Source organism: Homalodisca vitripennis, chromosome 4, assembly GCF_021130785.1.
Source record: "Homalodisca vitripennis isolate AUS2020 chromosome 4, UT_GWSS_2.1, whole genome shotgun sequence".
NCBI classification, from domain to species: Eukaryota; Metazoa; Arthropoda; class Insecta; order Hemiptera; family Cicadellidae; genus Homalodisca; species Homalodisca vitripennis.
The window spans coordinates 108,167,157-108,180,445 of record NC_060210.1 but is presented as its reverse complement, the minus strand read 5'-3'; the positions used below and the strand labels follow the sequence as shown (position 1 = coordinate 108,180,445).

Sequence of the window (13,289 nt, the reverse complement as noted above, 5' to 3'; positions counted from 1 at the left end):
TCAAGCATAGATTTTTCTGTAGTATGATAACAATATCAATTTTGTTAAAACAGTGTTATGAGGCCTATATTAAAAGAAATGTCATTGGAGAAACTGCTTAGAATTGGTTGGAAGTCTTTTATTTTTAAACATTAAAAAATGAAATAGTGTTTTCTTAAAATAAATAATTTGATAAAGTACAAGAGCTACCCAGAAATTAACAAACGTTTTGAAAAAAAAATTAACCAACTGAAATAGGTACATTTTATTACATAAATTTAAAAGGTCCACTCTTAGACTATTTTTCAATGTAATCCCCGTACAAATTGAGACATTTATCATTACGTGACACATGTTGTTCGACTCAAATATAGGCTGTGCAGGACGTCACTAGTGGTGGTGCAACTCAGATATTTTATTAAGAGATACATTTCGCCTACTTGGTTAGTTTGTATAATAGTTGTAAACATAACAGATTTTTAAAATTATTATTTACATTTTAGTACACAGAACAATATTAGTAGAACCACAGGATAAGTTTTATTAATAAGCAAAGCAAACAAATCAAGATTTAAAATACATCAAGTATTACACATTGATGTATCAAGTTACTTTATGGAGTCATACGAAGGTCGAATACAACACGGTTCATAAATATGTCAATTATATCACATATTGTTACGATATCAGCCAGTTCTTATTCCTCAACAAATGGAAACGTTTTCTAAACAATATTGATGCATTGTAATTCTGAGCTTGGATTTCATGACACTGACTTTAGAGAAAACTCTTTCATTCGTGCAGCTGATTACAGACATTGTAAAAAATGTATTTATAACAACACTAAAATTTTCAAAGGTTGAACCTCGTTGGAACTTTGATAACCAGTCAATCAATTCTAGAACACTCTTAGACAAAACAATTTGTTATCAGTTTTCCCATGCTTCTTTGATTTCGACAACTTAAATTTTGCCGCTAGTTCTACAGAATTTACATCAAACTATAGTTTTTAAAAAGAAAACAACTTACATTGGTGCAAAATATCTAAACAATCTTCCTACATATATAAAAAATGAAGTGTTTAAAAATTCAAATATTATCTAAAAGATTACTTTATTAACAAAACTTTATATAATTTTGAAGAGTTTGAAACATAGCTATGCATTGTTTAGAGATTTTACGTGTATTTTGAGATTTTAATTATTGTAAAACAGGGTTTTATTAGATTTTTTTTGCTGCATTGTGTAGGGAAGAACACATTTAGTCAATACACAATTATAATATAATCCTTAGTCAGAATACATTATTTTATTGTAAATTATTGACACCATTCATGTACTTTTTATGTACTAACATGAATAAAGAATTATTTCAATTCAATTGTTTTGCGAGAATTTCAAAGTCCTTATTTTCACACTTGTAGCAGTCATTGAGATTTAATCCCATAAATTTTTCTGTAGTGGAGATCACTTTTTTGTTTCTTAATCAAATCGAGTATTCCGATTTTTGCATAAAAGGGTAATAAGAAAAGCTATATTAAATAAGCGATCCAAAAGGATTAAAATAACATACAACACAAGCAATAGTATTGATGTGTGTACACACTGAACGTCTATGCCTGACTGAGTCTATGATATGAGCAAAGCTGTAATCAGCTTTGGCAAGCCCGGAAAAGATATTTGGCTGGGCCCTGTCATCTGTACAAGTGTGGCGGAACTGGCCCACGCCCCGGTAAAATTGTCTGAAAAGATCGGATCTGAGTTACAGAAGTTACAGTACAACAACACAAAGTTACTAGCACTGAATGAGGCCTGTAGCAATGATGGAAACTACACTAAGCGTGTAGCTGTTTCTAGTGGGAGCTGAAGGCACATTTTGTATATGTGCAAATGCTTTACAAAATGAAATTTACTTAGATCAATACTGGCTTTTAAATAGGGCTGCCATTAAAATTTTGCAGTTTCCTGTTTGTACGTAAAAGTCACATTCAGCATAGACCAAATCTCAATATAGTGGTGGTGCCATTGGTGTCGTGGCACCTACGCTGGACACGCCTAATTCTTAAGTACAATTTTTTTAATCTCAACCATTGTTACCTTTTTTTTAAACTTTACTAATTGTTATATGTACTAGCAAAAGAGGAATGCTTCCAATTGCAAAACTTTTGGTCCGTGGCAAAAAAAGCTTCATGATCTCTGCCCAAGAATCATATAGTCAGCTAAGACCAGTTAACTCTTTCCACTGATTATGAAAATGTGAAGGTTTAGGCCAAAGATTTTATACAGTTAAATTTAAACTGTTTTTTTTTATATTTATTACAATAATATTGCTTATTTGAAAATAAAACATAACATAATGCACTAAAATAAAAAAATGACAACAATATTTTGCTGTTAAAGCCTTGCGACTGATTTATTTTCTTTAAACCAGTTGACAGTTTCTTGAATAGCTTGACTGAGAGGTGTGAACTGGAAATGTGGAAGCAGTGAGCGCAGCTTGGCATTGCTTGCTGTCTTCTTGAACTGTCCGTCAGCCATGGAAGTGTTGAATACTATTTCTCCATCAAACTGGAATGCTGTAGCAATGAGCTCAGCCAATTGGGATATTGACACTTCATCACTCTCGTCAACTGAAACAGATTTCTTTTATTACTTCAATCAATGTTAAAATTTATTTAATGTTTTAATGTTAGAGAACATATTTTTGCTGGCGAAATTTTGAAGTGTTTGCTGATTACTTTAGTCAAACATTGGTTATTTTAATACTTATATTTTTGCTAATAGTCCAGTATCAAATATAATCAATGAATATATTATTGTATAAAGTTACAATAAATTGTAATAAAACAGTACTATTTAATGGTTATGTACTAGATGATAAGTGACAGTTCAAATATTTTATTGATTTACAATAATTATAAACATTGCTAGTAAAATCACATAAATCAAACAGTGAGTTACAAACATACTAACAACAATAACAACTAACAGCAATCAGCTTTTATTGTTTAAAATTGTTAAACCTTTTAATTCTGTCACTGCTAACACTTATTTAGTATTATCAAGAAAGAGTATCTTCAAATTCTACATGTTTTTATAGAGTGTGCATTCGTTATAACAAAGTTCCAAACAAAAGAGAAAGAGGAACTGGACCATTTAACATTGTTTCAAACCATCATAGAGCCTGATCCAGTAATTATTATTATGATCTAATGATCAGTGTGCGAAGACCTATTGTGATCCGTATTCTGTAGTTCATTTTTAATAACTAGTGTTCAATTTTTATTAAGTGCATGTTTTAGAGTTAGTGTGCATGGAATAGACACAGAACACTTCTGTTGTGGTTCCTGACTTATGCATGTCACAACCAACGTATTATACAAATGGAACGCGCTCAGGGCCGGAGAAAACGAGCCGAAATCCTGGGCTGCGTTCCGAGTCTGCAGGCGCTGGAAATGGGCAAGAACTTACTCCGACCATATGGCAGGCATTATAGTAATGATCTAACATCACTTTAAAACGCCTTCTAGACTTAATAATATTGTTAGATACCACAATTTATTTATTATTACAAATGTTAATAACTGCTTTTTACCGTGGATTTTTATTTTTAGTTAAAAAAAAAAAAAAAAAAAAACAGATTTTTGTACAATATCAAAATAACTGAGATTTTGACTTGGTATTTAACTTATAAAGTTGGAAACGAAGATGTCTGTAAGATTAAAATATTTCCCAGGTGAAAAACAACATTTTTATTGGTAGTATTTTATTTCAAAGTAAACTACATAAAATGTACAAACATGACATACTTAATCTACGTGTTAGAAAATAAAATTATTTTTACAAATTTTTCCTTTATTCATAAGTTAGATTTTTTTGTAATGTCAAAAGTTTTCTCTTTTGCGATGTGATGAGATATAATTTAAAAAAAAATAGTTTAATCACAGTTTTAATTAAGAATAACCCGTGGCTTCCAGTGAATTCGTCATAAGTTAAATGCCAGTTGAAAAAACACTACCAGTAAACTGGTTACAAACTCCCAATCAGGGCTGTATTTCTAAATAGGCTAAGTAGGCTGCAGCCTAGAGCGGCAAAATTAAGGGGCGGCAGATTTGAAAAAAAATTAAAATATTAAAATGAAATATTTGTGAAATACAATATTATTTTCCTTATACGAGTTTAAGTTTGTGTTATATAAATAGAGCTTTTAGGAAACACATACACTTTAATTTCCTATTTCGTTGTATGTATTACTACAAAATATGTACGAACGCCTTGTTCCTTCGCGCAACAAGCGGCGATCTGCCGATTTACATTGGCAACACCCCCTGGCAGCCGGCAGCCCTGGGTGGCTGGCGCGACAGCTCTCCGCTCCCCTGCCCCTCCCCACCTCTCCAACACTGGCGCTCAGCTGATAGTCACCTGACGCTGTCACGGACCGACAGACGCACCCTCTGACTCACGACTCACACATCCACAGATTACACTACACTACAGTCTACAGTGACTACACTGCGCTGTCAGTTGGTGGTTGATGTTAGTGTTGTGCACACGGCGGCACGGTTACGCCGGTTACGGTGTTATATAAGTCGTTGACTCGTTGTATTCAGCTAGTTCAATGTTAAAGTCAACAATCAATTGTAAGTATGATTGAATCTGAATGAGACTTAGATGTAAGAGTGGAGTGAATGGAAAATTTTAGCTAACAAGTAACCATTGCAATAACATGTGGGTCGTTGTCAAATCAACTGTCCTTTCGAGGTCCCAATATATACAATTTTTAATAACTTTAATTTTAAGGGGGCGATTCACCATTGCGGTTTTAGCAACCTTTGGCCGGTCGGCTCCCATAAGCGCAATGTTAATTTCACGCTTGCAGGCTTGTCGAATTCAAATGATCATATTCCAACAGTGCTCACAAAATGTGCTCATAAAAAGTAATATTTTTTTTACGGAAATCTATTGACAACTAATCAATCTAGGGTTCTCGATTTTTTAATTTCCTCTCAAAAAATCTGTTTAGCCTTCAACGGGCGGTTAAAAATCACTAATTTTTGGACTTTTTGCCAAGTCCCCTACACTATATTATTTAATATTTTCAACATTTAAAAAACGGCAATCCTAGATCACCATTTGAGGAATACACCAATACTCTAAAATTTAGGATAACTTAATTCTGTGAGCAGTGATCATTTGAATTCCACGCCCTGTTTTCATGGTCAGCGGCGTGTTAGAGCACCCCCTTAATAAAATATACTCAATTGTCGTATGTGTTATCAATGAACCAATTAAAATTTAGGATAATTACTTTACTTGCTTATTACCGCTGCTCTTGTACTTATTACTCCTTATAAACCTCATGAGTGTTACTCTCTACATCATGGAATGTTAGGTAGGTACCCTAAATCATGAGTGTTACTTGGTAGTTTTAAGGGAAAATTGTTTAAACTACAGATATTTTGGCATATTTAACATATGTTTTAGATAAGTAAGAACAAAAGTACTCTAAAACTCATTATTAAGACAAAATAAAATTTTTTGGCGAGTGAAACTCAAAGAAATTGAAAAAATCTCATAAAAATTCATGTAAGTAATACACTGTATTTGCTTGCGTTCTCACAGAAAAAAGTCCAACATTTTTCCAGATCCCGTTTTGGCTGGTATATGTGTGCCCTCCAGACCTTCTTCCTTCTTCCCATATAAAAAGAGCTTTCAAATCTCGTTTTCTCCAGGACCCCTAGGATGGCAGTTACGCAGATTACGCTCCCAAATAACTGACTATTCGGTTCTAACGTAGAGTTTTATATTTTAGGCTACTACTAGCTTCTCTACAACTACAATGAGTGATGGACGGAAGAGGCTTAGCGGTGCGGAGTACAAGAAACGGGCGAAGAAGAAACTCGAAGAACAAGAACGTGTATTGAAACAAACCAAAAGGCTAGATTTGTTCTTTAAGACGCCAGGAGAACAAGAGATTGCACCAGTACTTGAAGGACCTGCACTTGACGATTCCGTTGACGAGACGGCCGGCCAGCTGGACGACAATGTTTCAGCTGGGCCAAGCTGCTCAAATCCACCAGCTAATCTAGCAAGTTTAAACGAAGACATCATCATACCTCACGAGATCGCCACTGAAAGCCTTTCGTTGGAGCTGCTGTCACCCTGCTGTTCCAGCGAAGATCCAGCTTTCTGGGTTTTGAATGATGCAACTCGAGATTCAATCGCAAAAAATGGGTTCAAACAAAATATCGACCTGGATTTCTCAAACAGCGTCAGAGAATACAAGAATCAAAAACGATATTTATCCAAATCTCTGTTTCAACGAACATTGAAAAATGGAGAGGTTCAGGACAGAAAGTGGATGGTATTCTCAAAAAGCAAGGGTTCTGTTTATTGTGGCCCTTGTTTGGCATTCAATTTCAAAGAGAAATCCCAGTTTGATTGTAAAGACGGATTCAACGACTGGAAAAATGGTGAAAGTCGGGCCAGTCATCACGAAAACTCACCAATTCACAAGTCGGCAATCATTACTCTAAAATCACGAGAAATTGCTCTGAAACGTGTTGGCAGTATGTTAACTGAGCAGCTAGACAAAGAAACCAATTATTGGAAAAAGGTTTTGGCCAGGGTTATAGCGGCCGTTAAGGCCTTGACATCAAGAGGCCTTGCATTAAGAGGCGATGATGAAATCTTTGGATCAAACAGAAATGGAAATTTTCTTACGGCTTTAGAGCTTATCTCCGAATTCGACCCTTTTTTAGCTACTCACATTGAAAAATATGGTAATTGTGGAAGTGGTCATACAAACTATCTCTCTTCCCAAACGTGTGAAGAAGTCATTGAATTAATGGCTCAAAATGTAAGACAAGAAATTTGTGAAGAATTGAAACAGTCAAAATATTTTTCTCTCATAGTTGATTCAACTCCAGACATGTCTCATGTAGACCAGTTGGTTCTTGCAGTCAGGTATGTTTTAAATGACGGTGTACCCTGTGAACGATTTCTTACCCATCAGTTGGACATACCGCAGAGGGTATGTTTAAAAGTGTGATGAGAGAACTAGGAAATCTGGAAATAAACATTGATGACTGCCGAGGCCAATCGTACGATAATGCCTCAAATATGTTGGGGACTTACAATGGTCTTCAGGCAAAGATAAAGAGCAAAAGTCCTTTAGCTCTATTCATCCCGTGTGCGGCTCATTCTTTAAATCTGGTCGGATCATCTGCTGCTGAATCTTGTGAAGAAGCGTGCAGATTCTTCATGTTGCTTCAAGAACTTTATGTGTTTTTTACATCTTCTACAAAACGATGGGAGTGCCTGATAGGTGTAATGGAAGATTCTTATCAGAATAATAAGACTATAAAAAGGGTGTGTCCTACACGATGGTCGGCTAGGGATGATGCATGTCAGAGCTTGCGAGAGTCTTGGGACGAAGTGTACAAGGCTTTGACAACAATTTCAAAAGACCCAACAGAAAAGGCTACAACCAGATGTGAGGCTCAAGGAATCACTCGGAATCTAGAACGTTTTGAGACTGCATTTATGGTATGCTTCTGGAGCACTGCCCTCCATAGAATTCACAAAGTTAGTAAAACTATACAAAGTGGAACCGTTGACGTTTTGTTAGTCAGGGATTTGTATGGTTCTCTAGAGGAATATTTTGTGTCAGAAAGAAACAACTTTTCTTATTTCGAGGAATTGGGTATGAAGATAACCAAAACTGAAACATACGATTCATACGAAAAAGACACAAGCAGACAAACCAAGCGAAAAGTCTGGCCAGACGAAACCCGGAGTGAAGAAGTCAACCTGACTGGCAGAGATGACTTGAGAATTAACACATTTCTTCCAATTCTAGACTCCTTTATTTGTGAATTTAAGAGAAGAAAAGTGGCCTATAGTGACTTTGTAGATAAATTCTACTTCCTGACTCAATTGTGTGACAGCAAAACAGACATCAACATCACAGAAGAGGAACTAAGAAACAAGGCAACGAAACTTCATCAAATTTATCAAAATGACTTAGATTCCGATTTTATTGAAGAGTGCATTCACTTCCAAAAACACTGTGCGGTGGGAATGGACAATCCCTCAGATAAAACGTTGGAAGGAATTTCTACCTTTTTGAGAAAGAACTCGTTGCACATAGCCCCTAACTTGGACATAGCAGTACGAATTAGTTTGTGCATACCTGCAACTAATTGCGCGGGAGAACGTAGCTTTTCCTGCCTTCGAAGAGTTAAAAACTACTTACGGACAAGCATTTCTGAAAACAGGCTCAATTCACTTTCCCTCCTATGTATAGAAGCAAATTTAACAAAGAAGCTCTCTTATGAAGATTTAATTAAAGAGTTCTCAATTAAAAAGGCTCGTAAGAAAGCTCTGTAAAATGTAAATAGCCTACTGTATATACAATAAATTAGTTCTGTTAATCACACAATGAACTTGTATTAGAATTAAACGTTATTTTTAAATATTTCAACTCATGCTTATAATAAACCAGTTATTCAAATAATTTTGTCAACTTTAATTTCACCTTGCAAAACCATTTGATTGATTTAAATTAAACAATTTTCCAAGATTTGAAAATATTTAACAACATTCCAAGTAAGTGTAAGTCTGCAAAAAATACACATTTTCTAAAATGTGTGTTATTTGGGCTGCAGTTCCATATAGTTCCACCGGCACAATCGAATACGAACATATCGATTGTTGATCAAGCTAAAACATCGTGCCGCGGCGTTAGGTTATTTCACGTTATTTTGTGTTTCTCGGTCGGTAAATAACGTGAAATAACCTAACCTAACCACCGCGTCGCGATATTTCCCCGTTATTTGACTAAACATTAAAAAAATTTATAATACATTAAAACTGTTACGAAATGCTTTAAAAACGCCATCCAAATTACTATTTTGTTCCTGAAAAATGCAAATTTTCCCGGGGGGGGGGGGGGGGCCGGACCGCCGGACCCACTTTTGGCGGGGGGTGTGTGTGTGTGCTCCCCTTTTTGGGGCGGCAAATTATCTTAAGCCTATAGGCGGCAAACTGGTAAATCCGGCCCTGCTCCCAATGTCGATTGAGAAGTGGTCGCAATTGTTTGAGATAACTTGAGCAAATAACTATATTTTACAATTTTCAATACATCATCACTTGATCTAATTAATTTACACTTAGATTTAAAATCATTAAAAAGTTAATGTGTTCTAAGATCAGAATCATTGGCATGGAGTACAGAACTACAATCGTTACATTTAATACATTTTTCAATACGTCTTACAATGACACCACAAATATAGTATAAAATTTCATCCTTAAAACTAGAACTATCATAATTTTCCATGATATACATGGCACTCTCAATTTTATCATCCAAAGACAAATCCAAATCACACCTATCAGCATTAGGTAGCTCAATGGATGCCTTCTTTCTGACAATAATCCTCCTCCGTTTCTCCAGTGGCTGTTGCATATGAGATGGAGAATAAAAAATTGTTGGAACTGCTTCATTTTTTAGACATTTTCAGGCAAAATTAAATGGTAATCATGTTCTGTAAAATGTTTACTGCATAAAACAGTATGGTTTGTTGCTTAAATTTTTCCTCTTTGTCGCAGTAATCCACTTTTTTAGTAAATTGTCATCATTCAATTGAAAGCCAAAACAAACAAATTAACAAATAATAAAATACAGGTCACTGAAAATCACAAAGATCCCATACTTATAAAGTAGAGTAGGTCAGTAGATACTGTTTTTAGCAAATGATTTATAAGTTTATGCATTTATAAGTGCTATAACGACCAACATATCTTGGGTCAATGCGGATAAAATAATTGAGTGACAAGCATGTTTTTCAACTATATAATTATTTTTCATGATTAAAAAATGATAGCTTATTAATGTATTCATTAACAGTCGTACCGTTCTTTAATGATTTGGATAACCCAGTTAATAATTTGGCAATACAGAACATAATATTGGTGAAAATTACTATTTTGGAAATTGCAAATAAATATTGACATGATTGATATAGTAAGAACTTACTTGTGAAAAGAAATGTGGCTGCCTTTAGTCCATCTGGACGTGCAGTTGCACGCAGAGCAACTCTTCACCATGTCACGAAATAACAAACATTACTAACATTGACAAATAAAAGGAAAACAAACTAGTTGAGATGCTCAGATCAGACGTCTTGACGTAATAAACAGGAAGAGTTGCCAACAATGCAAATAACAACAACGATTTGTGTTTCGGCATGAAAAGTCGTGATGCCGTATCGTCCCGTTGATCGCCGTACAACTCGGCGAGTTCTTGCCCACTTTAAGCGCCTGCAAGTCCATAGATACTCCAGTAATGCACAGCTGTGTGCGACCGGAAAACACAACATATGGCTTATGGGCAGTGCGCGTTCCAGTAGTATAGTTCGTTGGTCACAACGCTCTAGTATGTTTTATTTATTTAACTAGGTTGTAGTCACAGATTAGTTTACCTGAAGAAGAGATCAGATTGCAGATCCGGAAACGTAGTGTTTATGACTGTATTTTATCACTAAACAATTGCAAATGTTCAGAAAAATCCTGTTTTCTTCACAATCCTTCCATAGTAAAAAACAAACTTCAATAAAATAACTAAAATAGTACTTCTAAACAAGATGGTATAACCCGCCGAACAGATTCATAGTTGCACACCACCCACACGAACAATCTAAATCTAGCTAGACTTAATATCATTATAATATGTAAATAAATTAGTACTTCTATACCTGATAGTATAATTGGCTCAACAGATTCATAGTTGCACACCACCCACACGAATAATCTAAATCTAGCTAGACTTAATATCATTATAATATGTAAATAAATTAGTACTTCTATACCTGATAGTATAATTGGCTCAACAGATTCATAGTTGCGCAGCACCCACACGAATAGTCTAGCCAGATCCAGAGAGTAAATAAACTGACGGAGAGGTTTGCCAGAGCCGAGAACCTCAAACTGCTTTCCTCCTGCACATATATAAGAATTATTCCACATACACATTAACAAAGAGGGATGCGCAGAATAATCAACTGTCAATGTTGAATAGAATCATCTGTTTTTATGTTGCTATTTTTTAATTCATGGTATACAAATGCAGGAAATTTGTAAACAACATTTCTTATAAGAATTTCTTAACAAGTAGGAACTAAACTCTATTTCAAAGATATCATAGGGATATTTTTTCCAATAACTGCCATACGAAACAGTTTTTGAAGTAATATTTCAAATATAAGAAACATAATTTGTTTTACAGTAACTATAGCATAAAAAACTTACATTTAAAAACATTGCGTGACAAAGTAAATACTATTGCTGATCAGAAAGTAACATACTTTTAAAATAAAAAAAAACAAAGTGAAAAAAAAAACATTATAATAAACACTTTTTTAAAAGCTATTTTTCAACATAATCGCTGTTCAAATTGAGGCACTTATCATAGGGTGACACAAGCTTTTAGATTCCAATTTTAAAGAAAGTTTCTGACAAGACCTTAACCACTGGTTAAGGGAAGAAAGCTGCTGAAATGCTCTTCTTGCATTTCTTATGGAAGTACATTTATGTATATAAATACCTGTAATAAAAATCTACTGTACCTATGTTTTTAGAATTTTTATCAAGCTTTCTCTAGTTTATGTTGAAGTCACTGTGGCAAAATCATACAGATTTAAGGTTAGGTACATGTTAACAAAACTATTTTAATTTCATTGAAAAAATGATTTTTTAAATCAAATTTTTTTTGTATAAAACCTAATTCTTAGTCAGGCCTATATTAATGTTTCTTCTATAAATAGTGCCTTATTGTAAACTATATCTGCAATACCAATTTCAGGACTACCTGGAACAAAAATAAAGAAACATTTGTCTTTAGAGAGTGCTTTCCGGGAAATCGCCATAGAAAAAAATGTAAAGTAAAGGATTACTTTTAGAACTGTTCCGGGTCATTGTTTCCTCCTGGCTTCCTTTTTTGTTGGCTTAGTTTGATTCTTTCTTTCTTTGCAATGTTTTCAGCTGCTTTTTCAACCTTTATTTGTATTCTTGCTTTGTCCCTTGTAATTAGACCTAGTTCAGTGTTTTTCCGATATTGAGATTGAGGTCTCTAAAAACTGCTGCTATTCCCAATGCACCATCATTAAATGAAGTTACTGCATCATGGTACCAATAACTAATTTATTATAGTCCAAAAAGTTTGTTTTAGGACATGTACTTCATATTACATGATTCAGACATTCTTTTGAGTTTAGGGTATTGTCATTTTTTAACACATTCGCTGCAGGCCACTGTCGGACAGTATCGTGCCCCTTGCCAAAACTCCGGACCACTGTCTGGACAGTTGCGTGACCAACCCTGCAGCGCTCGGCTATTTCACCTGTTACGTGCTTCAATCTTGCGGTAGGTCTCTGAAACTTTTCAAACTTGTTCTATACAAAGTACATTTACTTTCTGTTAACTCAGTTCCACCTGGGTTCAACTGTCCGGACAGTGTCAATGGAACATATGACTTTTGGCTTGTTTATAGCTGCTATCTAGTGGACAATAATTAAATGTTGTTCCAAATTCCTCGTTCATTTGGTTATTCCTTTGTTGAATAAACAGTGTGCATTAAAACCCAGGCTTTGTTTACGAGTGAATAAATTACTAGTATTCTTTTGCCGGCGTGTTTACTAGTATTAGTTTTGTTATTTCCGCGGATGTGGTATAACTTCCTTTATTTAGAATGGATGAACAACCGGGTCCAAGTGGTTTAGGAAGATCTTTCTCTGACGATGAGTCGGAGGTTATGTTTTCTACAGATGAAGAGGAGTTTGAATCGGCAAGCGATAGTGAAGACAATGATGATGTTCGACCTGTATGGTCGCCAGCAACCAGCGGATTGAGGCGACTGGATACTAGAATAAATCAAGGGTTGACACAAATGTGGTACTAAATTGTAACCCTGACCGAGCCACATGGGCTAATTATAAAGTTTCTTGTGTACTGCGGTGTAACTGAAGAAGTTAGGTGGGAAAGGGCACGGCAAATGTTGTATTGTGTCTCTTGGATGGCAAATTCTATAACACTCACTCAATATATATGGACAACTATTACAATAGCGTTACACTAGCAAGGAAGCTTCTTTAGAAAGGTACTTATTGTACGGGTACTATGCGATCAAACAGAAAGTATATACCCGATGAGGTAAAACAAGCACAGCTACAAAAAGGTGAAAAAATCGCAATGTATAGAAACTGAATTATGATTGGGAAGTGGAAAGATAAACGGCAAGTGATGTATATT

At 35.0% G+C, this 13,289-nt stretch overlaps 1 protein-coding gene across 3 annotated transcripts in view; it reads right to left on the bottom strand.

The window, feature by feature from the left end:
- Positions 1-2,264: 2,264 nt before the first annotated feature.
- The window catches only part of LOC124359936 (GDP-L-fucose synthase), a 163,119-nt gene continuing 152,094 nt past the window's right edge, over positions 2,265-13,289 (bottom strand). For all 3 annotated transcript variants that reach the window (XM_046813103.1, XM_046813105.1, XM_046813104.1), the window contains 2 exons: positions 10,853-10,981; positions 2,265-2,608 (listed from right to left, as the gene is read on the bottom strand). In XM_046813103.1, the coding sequence (XP_046669059.1) occupies positions 2,373-2,608; positions 10,853-10,981 (365 nt within the window). In that variant the 3' untranslated portion in view covers positions 2,265-2,372. The remainder of the gene's footprint in view (positions 2,609-10,852; positions 10,982-13,289) is intronic.